Raw genomic sequence first — 22,925 nt, forward strand, 5'->3', positions numbered from 1 at the left:
CTTAGCTATTTTTAAATGTCAGGTGCAGTTGAGTTTATTACATTGCTGATCCATGCTGTCACCAAAAGTCTCCTGCTTTTAATGGTACTTAATAGATTGTCAGTAAATTGATAACATTTCCACATTTGGAAAATTTCCACTTTCCTCATTGGGAAAGGAGGGCAGGTGTTTTCCCCAAACTTGGTAAAGGTTTTTGTTTTGTTTCATTTTGTTTCTGTTTTGCATTTGGTTGGTTTAAGGGGAGGTATGAGCTAAGAAAAGATTTTGGGAACAAATATCTTTCTCACCATCCTGAAGCCTATGTGAAAATCAAGGTCACCCCCAAAATTTTGCTGACTCTAGCTGGAGGGCACATTTGCATCAGGTATGTTTTCAATAACTGAAGGGAAAACACAGCGTGAGTTTTAAGCAGAGAAGTTCTTTAGAAGCCTCCACTTACACACTCACACACACTGTTTATGCTACTTAACATTACTCAGGACTGGGTAGAGGACATCCCGGTAAATGGAGAGGGTGTTACTTGGAATTAGAAGACATGGTTTTGATTTCTGGCCTGGCTGCTTATGAGCTTCGTGACTGTGAACAAATTATCTACCATTTCCAACCATGATTGTCTTCTTTATGAAATACGGATAATAAAATCTTGACTCCCAAACCCACTCCTAGCACAAACTGCCTTGAAGATTAATCTCTATGACAAATGCCTGTGAACATGCCTCAAGCCCTGGAAAGCTTAATGCAAAAATGAGGCAGTTTTGCTCTTGAAAGGAATTCTCTAGAATTTACTTTAATGTCCTGATTTGAGTGAGAAAGAGATATACAGGGTGAGGCAAAAGTAGATTTACAGTTGTTTGTATGGAAACAAATACAATAATGCAAGAATAAATATTGCTTTATGTACTCACAACTGTAAATCTACTTTTGACCCATCCTGTGTATGTATATCTATCTAGCATCTATCTATCTATCTATCTATCTATCTATCTACCTACCTATACATTGAAATAATAAAGCTAATGTTGACTGATGAAAATTAAATGATCTTTAGATCCCTGTCCACCATTTAGGGTCTACAGAGCAGTGGAGACAGAGGTTAGATGAGATGGCATTCACACCCTGCCTCCAGACTTCCTACTGTATGGTCTTGGACAAAGCAACATTGCTTCAGTTCTATTTAATAAAATGGGGATAATTACATTGTATTGCTTCATGGACTAAGTGAAAACATGCAAAGCACATGATTATAAGCACTCAGAGTTTTAGATAAGGGGATTATGATCCCAAGCTGTTTGTTAGTAGTCTGAAATTCAACCTTTACATCAACTTACAGTAAATTTACCTCCTCAATTTTGGATTTTCTTTCATTTTACTCTGAGAAGAAAATTTTAAAAAATTAAATGCTGTCTGTCATTACAGTGCTGCAGCTTTCTAAAGTTTGTGTAATTAGCCACTGCAGTGCCATCTTCCTTTCATTTAAATGGCCAATTGGTTCTGTTTGAAAATTCATGCAAAAGGAGTTGCTGGGTTCAAAGAAAAATTCAACAATTGGATAGTACATGAAGTAAGGTTAAACTGAATTACAATTGACCCATGAACAACACAGATGTGAATTGTGCAGATCCATTTGTATATGGATTTTTTCAATAGATATTGTAAAGGTATTCTCTCTTCCTTATGATTTTCTTAACATTTTTTATCCAGCTTACTTTATTGTAAGAATATAGTATTTAATGCATATAATGTTCAAAATACGTATTAATCAACTATTTATGATATCAGTAGTAAGCTATTAGTAGTTCAGTTTGGGGGAGTCAAAAGTTATACATGGATTTTTGATTTCATGAGGAGTCAGCACTGTAACTCCCAGATTGTTCAAGAGTCAACTGTATAAATAAACTTTCACTGAATAGTGCTTTACCTTTTTTGTGTGTTATTTTTCCTTTCTCCTTAGCTCTCACCTGAAGTTTAGTAATCTCACACTAATTTCAACCAACGGACTCCCTGGAAAAAAACTTCTGGACACTGAACAAAGGAAGTTTTTAGCAAGCGAGTATGAATTCTATTTGCTTTTTCATTCTGAACCCTAAATGTCCTAATGTGTATGTAGTCATTTGTGTACTAAATAGATTTCAGACTAGAAAGAGAAAAGTGGTGAGCTTTACTTCTGGATTATAGATGTCACTTAGGAGATACGAGTACAAATCTGGTAATGAGTGAATGGCAGGGTTGGGCTGCCATTTTCTGTTTGTGGAAAGATGCCTATGCCTTCTTCTAGACAACTGGGGTGGAGCCTCCTAACCCAGTCACTGCATGTGCTCTGCTGCCCTGTAGTATCTGAGTGATGAACACTACAGGACAGGGGAGCTTAGTGGCTATATTTTAATCAGACTAGGCAACTCCTCCAAGGTTCAGAGTTGGGAGATAATGGTCTGGTACCTTACTGGGGTGTAGATCTCACACTTACCCCAGCCATCTATAATCAGGGACTGACAGGCAAGACTTTCTATGCCACTCTAGGCAAGCTTTGTTATTTGCATCCCAGTAGAATCCCATTTCATTATCACACAGCTTCTATTCATTTTAATTTCCTGTAGCAAAACAAGGGTACAAGAATTATTAGGCTCCCTTTCTGTAGATACAATGTTCAAATTTTTCTAATGAGGAGGAAGGAAATTGTTCTTTTTCAGGGTATTCATTTTAGAATCCATGACAAAGGGATCCTCTTTCCTCTGTGAATAATATTTACATTGCCTTCAAACAAAGAGAAAACCTGCAGCTTTCTTGCTAGCAGAATCAGGCTCATTTTGACTTAATACTTTTTATCAGATTATGAACCTTTTTTTTTTCGAAGGACATCATTAGGATGCAGAGCCGGGGGAAAGCCAGGTGGATGCAGATTCAGATCCTGCCCCTACTACAAAGGGGATTTCATTCTCTGAACTTTTGTATATTTTTTTTACTGTGAAAAGTGTATGATAAGCCAACCTTGCTGGAGTTTTTTGTTAAAAGTAGTATAACATCAAGTTCTGACAAAGAGTAGAGGATCAACACATGTACATTCCCTTCCCTCATTGTCCTCTTTCTAAATTAATGATTCCCAGGAAATGCTGTTGTTATTGATAAATGTCTCACAGGAACTTAATTCAGTCAGCTTGGTAAAGGTTTCCATCAGCCTCTGTGATAAGTATGTTATAGCAGAGAACAACCAATAGTGACTTTCCGCTGGTGTGATGCTGTGTGGGATCTGTGTGTGGCAGGTGGAAAGTCCCCTGGTTGGTGCCCCTGCTTCTGTTCCTGCCTCTCCACATTCTCACCACAGGAGCCAGAACAGTGCTGTATAAATGTGAGTCAGATCACACCAACTCCTAACTGTCTAATATGGTGGCTACTGGCCACATGTGTCTATGTAAATTTAAATTGATAGGACTTTAGATTAAAAATTCAGCTTCTCAATTATGTTAGCCATATTTTATGTGCTCAAACAGCCAAATGTGGCCAGTAAATGCCATGTCAGTCAGCACAACTACAGAACAGTTCCATCATCACAGAAAGTTCTGGAATGCTTCAACCTAAAGTCTATCCCTGTCACTTATTTCTCTGACCTCATCTTTTACCATTTCCACTCTAACCATTACCAGCCTTCTTAATATTCCTGAAACAGAACAGGCAGGTCCTCACCTTGAGGGTCTTTTCTGTTCTCTCTCCAAGTCTTTGCTGAAATGTCAACTTTTCAATAAGACCTATCCTGACCACCCCATTCATTAGCAGCCAACACTAACACTCCAGTCCTCCTCACTCTGCTGTATTTCTTCTTGCTACTGAAATCTTTATAAATATTATATAATTTACCTTTTAAAATTATGTTTTCTCTTTATATTCTGAATCCTTCAACTACAATGTAAACTCCATGAGTGCAGGAATTTTTTGCCTCTTTGTTCACTGATGTATCCCCAGCATCCAGGACAGAGGTTGGCACGTAGCAAGTGCTCAATAAATTATGTTGAAAAAATGAAGTTTCATCCAAACTTACATGTGAAAGTCATCTCAATAAGTTTATAGATAGGAACTAAATGACACAGCTAGGTGCCTCTGGATGTGTAACTGCATGTTATCATCATTCTAGAAACTATAAATTGAAACATCAGTAAGATGTTATCTTTCACATGGTCCTCATATGGCAATAAAGGAAATTATCCCTGGTCATGAAGTTTAAAAATAACAAATGCATTGACATCCATAAATTTAATAATTTAAATTTCTTATTTTAAATATAAATTCTGACCTTTGCCCTAACCAGTGTTTTGATTTATTATTATTGTTATTATATATTTTAATATATTTTATTGATTGTGCTATTACAGTTGTCCCATTACCCCCCTTCATTCCCCTCCACCCTGTATACCCTCTCCCACCCACATTCCCCGCCGTTAGTTCATGTCCATGTGTTATAAGTTCTTTAGCTTCTATATTTCCCATACTATTCTTGCCCTCCCCCTGTCTATTTTCTACCTACTATCTATGCTACTTATTCTCTGTACCTTTTCCCCCTCTCTCCCCCTCCCACTCCCTTGCTGATAATCCTCCATGTGATCTCCATTTCTGTGGTTCTGTTCCTGTTCTAGTTGTTTGCTTAGTTTCTTTTTGTTTTTGTTTTAGATGTGGTTGTTACTAATTGTGAGTTTGTTGTCATTTTGCTATAAATGTTTTTTATCTTCTTTTTCATAGATAAGTCCCTTTAACATTTCATATAATAAGGACTTGGTGATGATGAACTCCTTTAACTTGACCGTATCTGGGAAGCACTTTATCTGCCCTTCCATTCTAAATGAAAGCTTTGCTGGATAGAACAATCTGGGATGTAGGTCCTTGCCTTTCATGACTTGGAATACTTCTTTCCAGCCCCTTCTTGCCTGCAAGGTCTCTTTTGAGAAATCTGCTGACAGTCTGAGGGGAACTCCTTTGTAGGTGACTATCTCCTTATCTCTTGCTGCTTCTAGGATTCTCTCCTTCATTTTAATATTGGGTAATGTAATTATGATGTGCCTTGGTGTGTTCCTCTTTGGGTCCAACTTCTTTGGGACTCTCTGAGCTTCCTGAACCTGATGGAAGTCTATTTCCTTTGCCAGAATGGGGAAGTTCTCCTTTATTATTTGTTCAAATAAGTTTTCAATTTGTTGCTCTTCCTCTTCTCCCTGTGGTACCCCTATAATTCGGATGTTGGAACATTTCAAGATGTCCTGGAGGTTCCTAAGCTTCACCTCATTTTTTTTGAATTCTTATTTCTCCATTCTTTTCTGTTGGTTGTTTCTTTCTTCCTTCTGGTCCACTCTATTGTTTTGAGTCCCAGTTTCCTTCCCATCATTATTGGTTCCCTGTGCATCTTCCTTTATTTCTCTTATTGTAGCCTTCATTTGTTCATCTAATTTGTGACCGAAATCAACCAATTTTGTGAGCATCCTGATCACCAGTGCTTTGAACTGTGCATCTGATTGGTTGGCTATCTCTCGGTCGCTTAAAAGTACTGATTCTGGGGCTTGCAATTCTGTTTAAGCCATCTCCCCTCACCGCTTTAGTCTGGTCATACCTTTTACGTATGAGGGGTGGAGCCTTAGGTGTTCACCAGAGCAGGGCACCCCAGTCTCTGGGTTGTGACGTTGTATGTGGGGATGGGGTCCGAGAGGGACCAATGGTGCTTGCTCTACTCTCCGTCAGACCTCAGTCCCTTCCACCACTTCCCTCAGCAAACAGGGCCCCTCTGGTGCCAATTCCCATGTGGGTGGGCTTGTGTACCCCGTAGGACTTCCCAAGGACCTCTCCTGTGAGTCTGGGAGTCTCTCCCTACTCCTCAACCCTCACAGGTGTTTTCAATCAGTGTCCTGAGGCTCTATTTCCCAGCACTGTGATCCTGGGTTGCACACAGTGCCTTGCTTCACAATCCCTGCCTCACTAGGTCTTCCGGTTGCCACCCCTCGGCTGGGGTCTGCCAGCTGCTGCGGTCTTGCGTGCCTTGGATGCCTTATGCGCCTGTTGCCAATGCTCTCTGCTCTCTGCACCGTGACCCGCGCCCAGCTGCCAGACTCTGCCCCTCTTACCGGTCTGGATGAACGGGTCTATTTTAACTTCTTGGTTGTTTGTCTTCCATACAGTTCAATTTTCTGTCAATTCTGGTTGTTATTCTGTTTCTGAATTGTTGTTGTCCCTATCTTGGTTGTGCAAGGAGGCACAATGTGTCTACCTATGCCTCCATCTTGGCCAGAAGTGTTACTATATATTTTTTTAATTTTTATTTTAATTGTTGTTCAAATACAGTTTTCTGCCATATTTAATAGCCAGTTTTGTCTTCATTTTCTGGCCCTGTCCAGAGTCTAGTGGAGGTGCTAATGACATGCTAGGGATGCAGCAGAAAGAAAGGCAATGGGAGGACAAGAGAAAGAGGTTGCAGGAGAAATCCATTAATTGGACAATCAGCCCCGAGTAACTGAAAGTTAATTGTGATGCTCCTTTTTCTAAGAGTGTCACAATAAATCCTTTATGAAAACCTCCGTGGTTCTCTCTAGTTCTGAAGGGTACTGATTCCATGAAGTGAAGGCCTCTCCCATAATTATATTTGCTCCCCTGGAGTTTGCTTCTAATTTTGCACCTGGAGCTTTGGGCTAAGTCTTCTGATACCAGGTGTTGGGTCCCTACAACTTAAATAAGTGAGCTACTTGTCACACATGTCCTCTTCCAAAAATTTTCCTGTCCTGCATTTCTGCTTTTTAAAAATTATTAGTATCTCTAGAATATTCTATGAATACAACCTTTCATTTTATTTTCAAGTCTGGGTCAAATTAGCTTAAGAAACATGAAGTTTCATTGATGTTCCTTCTTTGGCTGCTTCTGTCTTTTCCAGAGAACCCTAGTGGAGGTATTTCTCTTGTCTTTAAGCCATGAGATAGTCCCTGTTATGTTAGAATCTTAATGTTCAGTAACTCTGCTTAGGAAATACTTTTGGGAAAATATCACTTATATTTTCCAATGTCTGCTTTCACCTGCCTGATGGATAAATTAAAGAAGGTCCAGAATGGATAGTGATATTCAGAATAGGTAGTAATTACCTATACAGTGACATTTTAAATTGAGAAATTCCACAGTAACAGACTGTAAAAGCAGCACCCCACATTCCTCAGTGCTTCCTAAGGTTCCTAAAAATCAGCTCCCAAGTGCCACTTCCCACTAGACAAAGCTTCAGATTTTAACCCTGAAATATGCATTCTGACATCTCACTATTGTCCTACTGTTATTAAAAATAACATTGTCTTAGCCTTCCCCAAATTTCCCCTGAGAACTTTATCTTTGAGCAAATCTTCATAAGACTAATCCCTATGTACTATTTTTAATTTTTCCTCATCTTGGGCGACTGACAGTGCTATTTCTATTATACAGAAACTGCGATGCAAATGAGAACAATCGTTTGTGGGTCTCTCATGAATGTACAAAATTAATGATGTTTTTTTGTTTTTCTGTAAAGCTACCAAAATGGTTTTTTAAAAAAGAATTTCATCTCTTTCTATTATTTTTTTGTGACAGGCCAGTCACTGATTTTCTTTTCTTATTAAGAAGAAATTTTCTTGTTTTTAAGTGTTGTTTCATGGAGAGATACAAAGCCCAGAGCTCCCTTCTCTTTCACAGGTCCTATAACGGGGTCTAATGTGCATCCATTATGGGGATTCTTTTTGTTTGTTGAGAGCAGACTCATGAGTGGATCAAAAAGAAAAATGTTCTCCCATTACCACGTTAGTCCTGTTTGCCTCCCAGGCGAGTAAACAGGATTATGTATCATTAATATCATTTAGAATAATACCCTTCACATATGCATTCCACTTGAAAAAACAGCATCTCTTATATTCTCACGTTTATCCCTTACAATGGTCAATGCATGTAGGGAGGAAAATTATCCCACGTTGAGAGGTGAAGAAACTGAAGTATTGAAAGGGGATGCAGAGTCACAGGGTCCAGTCTTGCTGGTGACAAGGCAGGGGCACAGGAAAATGAAACACACTGTTCTGCCACCTACACTCTTATAGTGGCATCAGAACAGAATCACTAGATTGTCACATTAGGAGGTTACATCTTTCAGGAAGTTCTGGAAACAACCTTCACAAAACTCTAAAAAACCCCGACACCAACAAGAAACACACTTTTCTTACATTATAATAGAATGTTCAAACTCAGTGGAACTGAGACAAGAAAACATATCCACCCTGGATCTGCTGTTTTCAAAAGTATCAGTACCCCATAAATCACCTTTGCCCTGTAGGGTGAACCTCAAAAGTCTCCAGGGACTGTAGTTGTTTCAAACATAATTCCCTAATTGACATCTTCTCTAAATAAAATGCATTCTGTTGTTTTGGCACAAATCCATACACTCATTCTAAGAATGAGTCACTTACTGAAAATTGTTAGCAAATAGGAAGGGTTCTCAATATTTAGGACCTTGAACCTGCCTTCAGGAATCCTGAGCAATGTCACTTTCATGGCCAATAGGACAAGTCAACAGCTAAAGTAAATATATACTCACCATGAAACAGAAACAGAAGAAGGGGTATATATTATATATATGATTCATGCAACATACACACACACACACACACACCCTGTTGTGGACTGGTCATTTAGCTATAATGGGATGATGTCAATTTATGACTGTCTTATGACGAAAAATCTCCTAGTTATGTAGCTTTGGTGCTGGTAAATTCACAGCAAGAGCACAAACTCAGCCCACTGGGGGATTTGAACCAGCTCACCAAATGTCTAATTAGTGCCTGCTGTCAGCTGCTCAAATGTCACTGATGGAGCTTCTCTCTCCACAGCCACTGTTTTAATGATAAAGATCATGCATTGATGTCACTGTGCTCCTGGGTCAATGTGGTGGTTGGTAGAATGACTGCCATAGACCGAGCAGCGAAGCATGTCGTGGTTTCCCAAAAAGAAATCGTGCTCTATGACCACCTCATCCTCTGCACCGGACAGCAGTACCAGGTGAGGCTATGCATGTCCATTGGGGTAAATAATAGTTAATGTGTTCACCAGGCACACCCTCTCTGGGTAAAGAACATGCCTTCTCACCTGGCAACTACCATTCTGTATTCATAAACGTGTCCTGCAAAGCTCATGCACACAACTAGAATTGTGTCCAAAACCCTCATGGAAACCCATTCCAAGAAAAGCATTCTGCTCAAGGATAAAAATCATAGCAAGTCAGAGAAATGTCATCCTTTAAGCTGTTGTCCAAAAGTCTAACACTTGCTGCTCACCAGAACCAAATCCAGACACAACCCACATGCATTTGTGGGAAATTAATTTATTTCTGAAGAGGCTAACATTTGGCAGTGGTGATGGGCTCATGCAAAAGTATTTCAAACATGCACACCTTCTGTCATCCCTTGTTTTATTTTGTCTCTCAGTTGTAAAACTAGGAAATGTAACTGATTGATTACCCAGTGATTATGCTGTCCATTTTGATTAAATTCTCAAACCACATGTGAGGAAAGCATTGCTGGATAACTGAAATTGTTTAATGTCTTAGGGAAGCAAATTTTAATATTCTCACTTTGCAACACACATTAGCATTTCATGTGGCCAACAAAATATGGCATATCTTTAATTGAAAGAGATTTACTTTGTAAATCAAAGATGGGGTCTTTTCATTACATTTCTCTCAGAAACCTGGATGGGCCTCCCCATGGTGGGTTTGTTCCTGAGGAATATGAAGTAATTCATCCCCACCACAGGCACTGTCATATTTTATCTGGTACTCCATTAGTTAGGCCATCTTGTGAATGGTCCTGGATTCAAAGGGTGTGTGTGCATGCATATGAGCATGCATGCATGCAGGTTTCCCTTTCATAGCCAAGCCAGGAGGAGGGAGACAGACAGTTAAGCAACTCCAAACATCATTACATGCTGTTCTGAGCCTTGGCTGCACATTGAGATCATCACCTGGGGCACTTTTAAAATATACCCATACCTAGAGCCCTCCTGCAGAAGCTCTGTTTTAATTATTATAGGGTGAGGTCTCAATCATCAATATTTTTTAAAGCTCCCAGATGATTCTAAGTCAAGGTGAAGAACAACTGACTTGAACTTTCTTGACCTAGAATCTCTCATCTGTACCTTAGAGCAGAACTTCTCAAACTATCATGTGCACACATCTCCCCTGTGCCTCTCATTAAAATGCAGAGTCTGAGCAGAAAGTGGGCAGGGACGGCTGAGATACTGCAGTTCTAACTGTCTCCCAGGTGAAGCAGATGCTGCTAGTGACTAGGCCATATTCTGAGTATCAAGGTTTGGATCACCCTATGAGTAATTTCTTTTTTCTCTTCTTTTTTTCTTTTTCCTAGTTAAAGGATAAAAATAAACTTAAGGAATATCTTATTTTGATACTTAAGTATTCCTCTTTTTAAGCATTAGGCCAAAAGGAAACACCATGAACCCCTTTAGCTTCCCCTCCTTCACCAGCTCCATTGATTTCCAGCTGCTGCCTGTGACCATAGACTTCAGAAAATATGAGTGAAAGATTCAGGCATCTGCCCATGTGTGTCCAGCTGCCCCTGCAGCTTTACTCTGTGGCACATTAATCTCTTGCCCTTTTAACAACAAGAAAAATGAAATGAAAAAGTGATAAAAGACTTCCAATTTAATTTCTCTAGAAGTACATAAAAATTAAAGGTACATAGAGAGTGATACCAAAAAAAAAAAAAAAGAAGAAGAAGAAGCTGAATTCACTTCAGGGGTGGAGGGTTTCAGTTCTTATTTCTTTTCCTATTTTCTTCTCCAACTTTTTCATGGTTTTTGCCCCAATCTTGTAACTTACAAAACAAACACAACAAATAAATATGATGAAAATGAAGCAGAAACTCAAAACAAGAAGATAACTATTATAAAATATAGTTATAAACTTTAACCTCTAGTCAGACCTTTAAATGGCATGTATGACTCTAAAATGTTCAATATTTTTGATATATTTTTATCAGATAATCCATGCACAAGACAAAACAAATTGTGCTGCAGGGTTGCATGTGAGAAGGGCTACTCTCTACTTCTAAGCCAAGGGCACCCACTTTGAAGCATTTCTGTTGTTAGTTCTTCAATACTTTTACTCCTTAAATCCAAATAATGCATTTATAGAAGTTTTTTCCTTGATCTATCAACATCTCACATTTTGGAAGATGAAGATATCTAGCTCCACATTCAGTACCCTCTGATTCCCCTTTCCACCTTGCCTATCAGTTCAGCTGTTTTTATTGGTGAGCACATGCTGTTCCTGGAAATCACTCTGAAACAGCTTACAACTGGGGCCACTCTCCATAGCTCATGGAGAATCACACAGAGAGGGAGAAATGCCTACCCCTTGCCTGGATTTCGGTTATCTCAAAAATAGGGAGAATAAAAATTTGTCAGCTCAAAGTCAAATAAGGCTGGTACTCATCATGAGAAGACCATGGTAGGGACTCTCAAAAGGGTGACACTCACTAGAAGCCAGCAGGTGGGGTAAGAACATCCAACCAGGCCTGGGAATGAGCCAGGATGTTAGTTATGGTGAGGTTGATGTGGGTCAGCAATAAGATGTGGTCACCACAGAGGCTGATTACATCTTAGATGGGGAAAATAAGAGTGTGGCATGCAAAATGGTGCAGCCCCAGGAGAGAGCCTTCTACAAACAGGTAGAAAAGAGAGTTGTGCACACCACTTTGTCTTCCCTGTAGGAAATGAGAAAGGCACTCCCTGTCACTCAGCAGCACTGAACATGAAGAGACTTCACTGTGTGTGAGGATGATAAAAGTGCAAAGTAACAGCAAGAGGTCAAAGAAAAGTGGCATTTTAAAACAAAGCTGAAAATTCTTTGGCTTTTCTTATCCAGGAAGTGGAGTCCCCTCCCCTTTGAATCTGGGCAGGCTTGTGACCACTTTGATCAGTAGAGTACAGATGCAGTGTTGTGACATAACTTCTGAGGCCCAGTCAAGGGCCATACATTATCTCCTTGTTCATGTGAACCACTGCTCCTGGAACCCTGATGTGTCACATAGGGAGTTCAGATAACCGGTGATTGTCATTCTGGAGATGCCATACATCGGTTCTCCACTGGATAGCACCAGCTGACCCCAGCCTTTCTGCTATCCCTTCCTAGGCACCAGCTATGTGAGTGAAGCCATCTTGGGCCCCCACCACATGAATGTCACAGTTACCTCTATCAATAACACATGGAATAAAAGAATTGCCCAGCCAAGCCCTACCCAAATTTCCGACGCAAAAAATCATGAGGAGTAATAAAATGATGTTGGTTAAAATATTGGCAAACCACATCCAGCAATATGTTAAAAAGATCATACACCATGATCAAGTGCCATTCATCCCAGGGATGCAAAGATAGTACAATATTTGCAAATCAAATAAAAGTAATACATCACATAAGCAAAATGAAAGACAAATATCACATGAACATAGCAATAGATGTGGAAAAATATTTGATAAGGTACAGCACCCATTTATGAGAAAAAACACTCAGCAAAGTGAGAGTACAAGGAGCATACTTCAACCTAATAAGGGCCATATATGAGAGACCTACAGCCAACATCATACTCAATGGGCAAAAACTAAAAGCTTTCCCACCAAGATCAGGGACAGGACAAAGATGTGCACTTTCAACACTCCTATTCAACATAGTATTGGAAGTCCTAGCCACAGCAATCAGACAAGAAAAAGAAATAAATGGCATCCAAATTGGAAAGGAGATAGCAAAACTGCCATTGTTTGCAGATGACATGATACTGTACATAGTCAATCCTATAGACTCCACCAAAAAACTATTTGACCTATTAAGTATATTTGGCAAAACAGTGGGATACAAAGTCAATATTCAGAAATCAAAGGCAGTTTTGTATACCAACAAAGAAACATCAGAAGCAGAAACCAGGAAAAAAATCCCATTTGATATAGCAACAAGAAAAATAAAGTACCTAGGAATAAACCTAACCCAGGAGGTAAAAGATCTGCACTCAGAAAACTACACAACACTGAAGAAAGAAATCAAAGAAGACACAAACAAATGGAAGCATGTATCATGTTCATGTATTGGAGGAAATAACATCATCAAAATGTCCATACTACCCAAAGAAATTTATAGATTCAATGCAATACCTATTAAAGTACTAATGGCATATTTCACAGATATAGAACAAACACTTCAAAAATTTATATGGAACCATAAATAACCCTAAATAGCTGCAGCAATTTTGAGAGACATGAACAAAGTAGGAGGAATCACAATGCCTGATATCAAACTGTATTACAAGTGCACTGTAATCAAAACAACCTGGTACTGGCATAAAAACAGGCACATGGACCAATGGAACAGAACAGAGAGCCCAGAGATAAACCCAAGTCTCTATGGTCAATTAATATTTGACAAAGGAGGCAGCAACATAAAGCGGAGTAAAAATAGCCTCTTTAACAAATGGTGTTGGGAGAACTGGACAGCTACATGCAAAAAAATGAAATTAGAGCACCAACTTACACCTTATACAAAAATAAATTCAAGGTGGATAAAAGATTTAAATATAATCCGTGACACCCTTAAAGTTTTAGAGGAGAATGTAGGTAGGAAAATCTCAGATATTTCATGCAGAAACTTTTTTACTGACATATTCCCTAAAGCAAGGGACATAAAGGAAAGAATAAACAAATGGGACCTCATCAAAATAAAAAGCTTCTGCACAGCTAAAGAAAACTATCAAAATAAATAGAGAACCAACTGTATGGGAAAACATATTTGCCAATGATACCTCAGACAAGGGTTTAATCTCCAAAATATATAAAGAACTTACACGACTACACTCTAAGAAGACAAGCAACCCAATTAAAACATGGGCAAAGGACTTGAACAGACACTTCTCCAAGGAGGACATACAGAGGATCCAAAGACACATGAAAAGATGTTCAATATCGCTAGGTATCAGAGAGATGCAAATTAAAACCACAATGAGATACCACTTCACACCAGTCAGAATGGCCATCATAAACAAAACAACAAACAACAAGTGTTGGAGAAGTTGTGGAGAAAAGGGGACCCTAGTGCACTGTTGGTGGGATTGCAGACTGGTACAACCAGTATGGAATTTCCTCAGAAAACTAAAAATGGATCTGCCTTTTGACCCTGCAATTCCACTGCTGGGACTATATCCTAAGAATACTAAAACACCAATACAAAAGAACCTTTGCACCCCTATGTTCATAGCAGCACAGTTTACAATAGCTATGTGCTGGAAGCAACCTAGATGCCCATCAGTAAATGAATGGATCAAAAAACTATGGTACATTTACACAATGGAATTCTATGTAGCAGAAAGAAAGAAGGAGCTCCTACCCTTTGCAATAGCATGGATGGAACTAGGAAGCATTATGCTAAGTGAAATAAGCCAGGATGTGAGGGACAAATGCCATATGATCTCATCTTAAACTGAAACCTAATCAACAAAACAAACAAGCAAGCAAAATATAACCAGAGACATTGAAATTAAGAACAATCTGACAGTAACCAGAGGGGAGATGGGAGGGGATAATGGGAAGAAGAGGAGGTTTTTCAGGAACAACTCTGAAGGACACATGGACAAAACCAAGTTGGGGTGGAAGCAGGGGACAGAGATGGGGACTGCTGGGGTGGAGGGTAGTGGTGGGGGGTAAATACAGGCAACTGTAATTGAACCATAATAAAATAATAAAAGTAATAATAAATAAAATGGTGTTTAAAGCACTAAATTTTGGCATGAGTTTATTTCAGCAAGATACAACCGAAACAAAAATAATAACACAGAAGAGGTAACATCTGGAAAAATCAAAGAATAGACTTTTGACAACATTCCAAAATGCAGAATTTACTCTCTCACACACACACACACACACACACACACACACATTTTGATCACCCAGGCTCTAAAATAGGAGCTGAAGTAACCAGAGAATAGAAGCTGAATTGAGTGAGCCTCAGGATTAGATGAAAATGGAGATGGTGAGTTAAATCAAGAGGCAGAACTGTTGCAGTACAATGTCAGTCATGCTGAAGACAAACTACAAAGCTCTCCTAGAGGTAGAGGCACTGGGCCAAAGGCAAAGGGCAACATGTGGTACAAGAAATGAAAAGATAGGATTGAATGGAAGCAGCATATGAATCATTGGTCTTTCCAAAGAAGATATTCAAACAAATAGAATAGAGACAACAAAGATAAGCTAGAAGAAAATTTTACATACCTAAATATCATATTGTCCAGTTGATCAAATTCCAGGGGAAATAAAAGAGAAAAATTTTCAGCTACTTACATTCTGATAAAATTTTGGTTCTATAAGAAATATAGGGGGAACATGGTATATGTTTACATTTGTTTGTGTCTTCCTTGATTTCTTTCTTCAGTGTTGTGTAGTTTTTTTGAGTATAGATAGGTCTTTTACCTCCTTGGTTAGGTTTATTCCTAGGTATTTTATTTTTCTTCTTGCTTTATCAAATGGGATTTTTTTCCTGATTTCTGCTTCTGATGTTTCTTTGTTGGTATACAAAACTGCCTTTGATTTCTGAATATTGACTTTGTATCCCACTGTTTTGCCAAATTCATTTATTAGGTTGAGCAGTTTTTGGCAGATGGCATGGATGGAACTGGAAAGCATTATGCTAAGTGAAATATGACAGGTGGTGAAAGACAAATACCATATGATCTCACCTTTAACAGGAACCTAGTCAACAAAACATACAAAGAAGCAAAATATAACCAAATACACTGAAATGGAGAACAGGCTGACAGGGACCAGAGGGGAGAGAGGAGGGAATCTCAGGGGAAAAGGGGAAGGGTTTGCAGGAACAAGTATAAAGGACACATGGACAATAACAAGGGGGGCATGGAAACAGGAGGTAGCTGGGGAGGGCTGAGGGGTGGGCTGGGATGGGGGTAAAAGGCATAAAACTGTACTTGAACAACAATTAAAAAAAGAAAGAAAGAAATATAGGGGGGAAACTTCAGGAGAAAAAGAACAAATTACCAACCCTCCTCCCCTCAAAAAAAGAACAAAAATAAGGCAGGCATTTAAAAATTACCACTCCAGTGTTAAATGGCATAAGAAAATGAAATTAGCCACATGTAATTTTGAAGAAAATGTGGCCATTGAATAATTATATGCCCACCTAGGTCTCTTCTATTTGAAGACAGTCTCAGAAAAATGATCTCCACTGTTCTTTAATATATATCCAAATAACTGACACAGAATGGAAAACTTCAGATTTCAAAATAGCATGAAAGGACAAATGGCAGGCACCAAACAATTTAAAAGGTAATCTAAATTTGTAAAACTGAGCATAAATGCAAAATGGGATAATAAGTGAATCTAAATCTAATGAAGACCAAGTTGTTGAAAATAGGGAGAGAAGTGACCGGGGGGAATATGAAGTGTCTTAAATGGAGAAACTCAAAGGTTATAGTTCACTCTTGATTCATATTTAGAGGAAATAAGGCTAAAGAATACTTTTGAACTTCATAAATAAATTTACCTTTCAAACACCAGAGAAGATAAAATGTGAGAAAATACCATTCATGTAACCAAAAGGAAGAAAACAAAGGAAACAGCCACAGTCCTCAAATGTGAAAATATAAACCAGTATGGCAAAGAAAAAAAAACAGTTGTATCAGTGAATGTCATGATTTTAAATTGCTGTGTTATAGGACCAAAACTCTGTTTTTACACTAAATTCGAACTACAAGACAAAACAAAATGACACCCAGACTTTAAAAATTCAAAGACCATTAAAAATGCACCAGCAATGTGTCAGGGAAATTCAAATAGCTTTTAGAAGCAGCAACAATGTTAGTATCTCCCAGAGTAGAATTAATTGAAAGAGAAAAACATTAATGTTGACAAAGGGTAGAATTTGTGATAGAGATGATGAACCTGTTACATGCTGAACATGATTGTCTCAAAGAACATTTCACAAAAACTGAAAGACATAACCTGGAGTATTATATTTGTTTCCTGAAGCAACATTTAAGGAAGGAAAGAACAAGTTGAAAGCACATCCAGAAACTCAAAGACACACAAGAGGAGTGAATATTCAGGATGCTTATCTTCAAAAACCTGACGGGATTTCATATAGAAAATGAATTAGACTTGGACATCACCACCCTGGGAAGGAGAATTAGGACAGACCACCAGAAGTGACAGAAATACAGTGCTTCTTTATCCTAAGAAACAACTTCCTAAGAGTCAGCATCTTCTCCAAAAGGAAATATCCAGCCCCAATAGACAGCAAGATGCCTTCATGGAGGCCTCATAAGTGGGGTAGGAACACCTGACAGAGTTGAGTCATTGCCTTTCACCACTTGTGAGAAGCAACCCTATGGTAACTCTCTGAGGTCTGTGCTACTTGCATCTCCACTTTATAGATGAGGAATCCAAGGTACATTGAAGTTGAGGTAGTTTGTCCAATATCAGACAATGACAAAGTGACCACTAGGACTTGAACACTGGCAGTCTGACTCCAAAGCATGAGTTCTTCATCACCACCTTTTTCTGTCACCTTTCTCCCCATGTCTTTGCTCTTCCTTCCTTCTTCATTTCCCCTCTCTTACTCTCTTGGATGTGGTCCAGGGATGGCACTGATGGCTCTTCCAAATCCTTATAACACAAAAATTCTAGAATTTACTATTCATAGCTGGAGTCAAATATAAGTTTATTTATTTTGCTCATTATAAATATCTGGCAAAAAAGTAACTCAGGTCTGGTAAGGTAGCTCCCTGGTATCATCAGAAAACGAGGCTCTTCCATATTTTGTTATTCCATCTTTAATATGTAGCTTCCATCCTCAACATCCTGAAGTAGCTGCTGTGGCTCCAGCCATTCCATTTGCAAGAAGCAGGACGAAGGAAGGACTAGAGCAAAATGACTTCATGTTGCCCCACCCAAAGACTCCTTTCCAACATGAATTGGAAAATGTAGTTTTTCAGCCAGGCATATTTCCCAGGAATCTGTTACTAAGCAAGAAATGGAAACAGGATATTAAGTAGTCCACCAGCAGTCCCTGTCATCTGTAAGTTACTAGCTTGCTGAGAGGTAAGAGGTGGCCAAGGGGCTCCCAATAGCCAATGATGCTGGCAATGTTCAATCCAGAATTATCTGATGGAGTAATTGAAGAGTTATCTGCTTCTCTTCAATAACAAGTTAGTGACAGTTGCAGAAAATTCTCTAGTTTTGATAACAGCATTGATGGTATTCTTCATTAAATATACCTATGCTCTCCCTTTAATCTTTATTTTTTCCTTACTTTGATGACACAATATGAAATTTTCCATAGATCCTTTTTGATTTATTTAGTTTTGATAACTTCTATGCAGACAGATTAATTGACCTTGGGATTTAAAATCCTAGCTTCAGTTTTACCTATTCTGTGAAAATGCCACTAGATAAGTATATAGAGTACTGTCTGTCTTGCTCCCCAGTTTCACTGGGTTTATCTGAGCATGAATGTGGGACTGCCTGGTTGTGAACTGCGCCCCTCCACAATCCATTGCCTTGCTGGGTCCTCCCACTGCTGCCCTGTGTGTCTGGGTCCTCCACATAAAAAGTATATATTGAACTTCCAGCCAAGAGGGAGGCAGAGATAGACACACTATGCCTTCTCGAATAACCAAAATCAGGACAACAAAAAATTTAGAAACAAAATAACAACCAGTACTGAATGAAAATTGTGAAAATTGAACTGTATGGAAGTTGACAACCAAGAACTTAAACTAGACACATTTGTCCAGACTGGTAGAAGGGGCAAAGGGGTCACAGCAAAAAAAAAAAAAAAAGCAGTAGCTGGTGGACCCAGGCACACAGGGCAGCAGCAGGAGGACCCAGTGAGGCAGTGGATTGTGGAGGGGCGCAGTTCACAACCAGGCAGTCCCACATTCACGCTCAGATAAACCCAGTGAAACTGGGGAGCAAGACAGACAGTGCAATGGGGCCCCCAGCATGGGGAAATACAGCCTCAAGCACTGATTTAAAACACCCACCCCTTGGGGGGATTGGGGCAGTGGGTGAAACTCCAAGCCTCACAGGAGAGTTCGTTGGAGAGACCCACAAGGTCCTAGAACATACAAAAACCCACCCACATGGGAATCAGCACCAGAAGGGCCCAGTTTCCTTTGGGGAAGTGGCAGAAGTGGCCAAAATCCAGCAGAGAGAGGAGAAAGCACCATTTTTCCTTCTCGGACCCCTCCCCCACATACAGCATTACAAGCCAGTGACTGGGTTACCCCACACTGGTGAACACCTAAGGCTCCACCCTCACCATGTAACAGGAACATCAAAACAAAAAAAAAATGGCCCAAATAAAAGAACAGATCAAAACTCCAGAACAAATACAACTAAGTGATGAAGAGAGAGCCAACCTATCAGATGCACAGTTCAAAGCACTAGTGATCAGGATGCTCACAGAATTGGTTGAATTTGGTCACAAATTAGATGAAAAAGTGAAGGCTACACTAAGTGAAATAAAGGAAAATGTACAGGGAACCAATAGTGATGGGAAGGAAACTGGGACTCAAATCAATGGAGTGGACCAGAAGGAAGAAAGAAACATTTAGATAAGAATGCAGAAACAAGAATTCAAAAAAATGAGGAGAGGCTTAGGAACCTCCAGGACATCTTAAAGGTTCCAACATCCAAATTGTAGGGGTACCACAGGGAGAAGAGGAAGAGCAACAAATTGAAATCTTATTTGAACAAATAATTAAGGAGAACTTCCCCATTCTGGCAAAGGAAATAGACTTCCATCAGGTTCAGGAAGCTCAGAGAGTCCCAAAGAAGTTGGACCCAAAGAGGAACACACCAAGGCACATCATAATTACATTACCCAATATTAAAATGAAGGAGAGAATCCTAGAAGCAGCAAGAGATAAGGAGATAGTCACCTACAAAGGAGTTCCCCTCAGACTGTCAGCAGATTTCTCAAAAGAGACCTTGCAGGCAAGAAGGGGCTGGAAAGAAGTATTCCAAGTCATGAAAGGCAAGGACCTACATCCCAGATTGCTCTATCCAGCAGAGCTTTCATTTAGAATGAAAGGGCAGATAAAGTGCTTCCCAGATACGGTCGAGTTAAAGGAGTTCATCTTCACCAAGTCCTTATTACATGAAATGTTAAAGGGACTTATCTATGAAAAAGAAGATAAAAAACATGTACAGTAAAAAGACAGCAAACTCACAGTTATTAACAACCACACCAAAAACAAAAATGAACTAACCAAAGAAACAAAACAGGAACAGAACCACAGAAATGGAGATCACATGGAGGATTATCAGCAAGGGAGTGGGAGGGGGAGAGAGGGGGAAAAGGTACAGAGAATAACTAGCATAAATTGTAGGTAGAAAATAGACAGGGGGAGGTTAAGAACTGTATGGAAATGTAGAAGCTAAAGAACTTATAAGTATGACACATGGACATGAACTAAAGTGGGGGAATGTGGGTGGGAAAGGGTGTGCAGGGTGGAGGGGAATAAAAGGGGGGAATGGGACAACTGTAATAGCATAATCAATAAAATATATTTTAAATTTTTCCAAAAAACTATATTATCCCATTAATTTTCCTTTAATTTCTCAAATTCTTTATAGTTTAGAAGTGTACAAAAATGCCACATATTTGAGTAGACACCAAAATTACATGGGATATAAAAATGCAATTACATTTCAGGATTCTAATCTCATTTTCATTTTTCTCCTTCTCTTCTTTGTTACTTAATCTATACATCTATTATTTGAAACACAAAGTATTGAAAGTTGTGTAACTTGAATAGCTCTCAATTTGTTCTTTAGTCCTGCCATTTTCTGCCAAAGACCTTTTCTAATTCATTAAAGCATGACTTATTAAACTGGTATAATGTTACTCGAATTTCATTTTCTTTTATACTACAAGGCTTATTTTGGTTCTGGTGAATTTTCAAACCTCCAAAACACAGTATTCAATATTGTGCACTTAAACCATTCACAGAAGCCCTCGATGGACTGTTTTTATAATAACTATGAATACAATAATATTAAAATCTTAGTGTGATATGGCTGATCAATTATATTGCTAATAAGAGAATTTTACCTCCACAATTTCAGGTGTAGTAAATGACCATTACTTATTGGATTGGGCTTTATTTTTTATTAAATAAAATGTTACTGCAGCTTCTTCATGGAAAAGGGACATCACCTTTTAAAATTGATTTTTTAAAATATATAATCCAGTTTGAAATGGAATTAAATACATCACAGAACTGTATCATGGCTTTACCATTTCTATTGAGGAAGAACATAATCAAAAACTTCCCTAAATGTCATCTGGGGTTTGGTAAAGTCCCATTTGCAAGCACCAGCCAGCATTCTCATCTACCAAATATAACAAGGCAATTGTCAAAAGAAAAAGATCATCCTCTGCACATATATTCATCTCAACCCAAGTGAACTTTTTGCCCATCATAGCTGGGAACCATCCCTGTCTCGAAGCCCTGAGAACTTGTACAGAGAACATAAAACAGGCAGCTCAGGTCTTCCAGTAGTGGCCTGGAGTTACCTTTAAGACTTGCTCACAGTGCTGGCCTCATTATCTTCCACATTCTCTACACCTGGTCACCAAATAAAAAACAGAGTAGTAAAAGTGATAGTCACTAGTCAAACTCACACAACTGTACTATTTCACGTGGTATTTGTTGTTTGATTTTAATTTGAACTGAAATAATAGAAATATAATCAAAGGAACCACTAAAAAAAAGTAGCATTTTTTGAGAAACCAGATCTGGCCACACTGAATCCATACTCCAGTCTGGCAAAAACTAGATGGAGTTGAGTTGAGTCATGGCCAAAATCTCTGATAATGGCAAAAGCCCTTCCATTTGCCACAGTGTCCTTTTCACAGAGGGAGGACAAATGTCAGCAGCATCCTTTATTGTGTTTTTACTCTTGCTTTCCTTATGGTGTCTGTTTCCACTCTGTGTTAAAAGTAAGAATAGAAGTTATACTGGAAGGGCTCTGTATTGAGAGAGAAAGTTGAGATGGAGAATACCTCTCTAACAAAGTGAAGAATAATCCTATAATTTTCATAAGTAAATAGTATTCTACTTTCCTTATTCTCTTTTCTGCCCAAACTCCATATGCACTTGGATTTCAAACCCTCATATAATTGCTTCTGTGCAGATTGTTTTTACCACAAATGGCCACACCACTCCATGTGTTCATTCACAGCTTTGCTGCCCCTGTGGAAAGAGGTAGATTTTGGGTTCCCTCCTCTTGCCCTGGGAAGGCCTCTATGACTACTTCCATGAATATAATATGGTGGAAGAGTCACCACTTGGATTCCAAGATGAGGTTAGACAAGAACACAAAGCTCTCTGGGCTGGTTTTCTCTTAGAACACTTACTGAGAACTCAGCCACCATGTTTTAAGGAAGCCACATGCAGATGCCATGTGTAGGTATTCCAGCCTAAAATCCTAGGCCCCAGGCAACATCAACTGCTACACATATAGTGACAACTTTCTGCCATTTTTGAATACCAAGCATGTTTTCTGGGGGGGGGGGACTGAAATGGTTTATCTCCAGATAATTCCAGCCCCTGATCTTGAAGTCACCCCCAGCCTTCACATACTCTCATTGAGGCCTCTGAAATTATTTAACAAAGACAAACTGTCTCCTACCTTGCCCTGTCTGAATTACTGACCTTCAGAATCTGTAAGTTTGTTTTGTACCACTGACTCTTAGAATACTGTATTTTGCCATGTGCAATGCATATTTTTGCCCACATTTTTGAGGGAAAAATAAGTATGCACATTACACATGGGTATAATGGTTACATACCATGAGTGCAATAATCCTATGAACAATGAGAACAAAA

General features: G+C 39.0%; 1 protein-coding gene across 1 annotated transcript in view; it reads left to right on the forward strand.

The window, feature by feature from the left end:
• The window catches only part of CFAP61 (cilia and flagella associated protein 61), a 418,587-nt gene that overhangs the window by 294,794 nt on the left and 100,868 nt on the right, over positions 1-22,925 (forward strand). Inside the window, exons 19-20 of the mRNA XM_045833360.1 lie at positions 1,952-2,050; positions 8,853-9,021. Of these exons, the coding sequence (XP_045689316.1) occupies positions 1,952-2,050; positions 8,853-9,021 (268 nt within the window). The remainder of the gene's footprint in view (positions 1-1,951; positions 2,051-8,852; positions 9,022-22,925) is intronic.

This window comes from Phyllostomus hastatus, unplaced genomic scaffold, assembly GCF_019186645.2.
Source record: "Phyllostomus hastatus isolate PE091 unplaced genomic scaffold, TTU_PhHast_1.1 phas_contig_17, whole genome shotgun sequence".
NCBI lineage: Eukaryota > Metazoa > Chordata > Mammalia > Chiroptera > Phyllostomidae > Phyllostomus > Phyllostomus hastatus.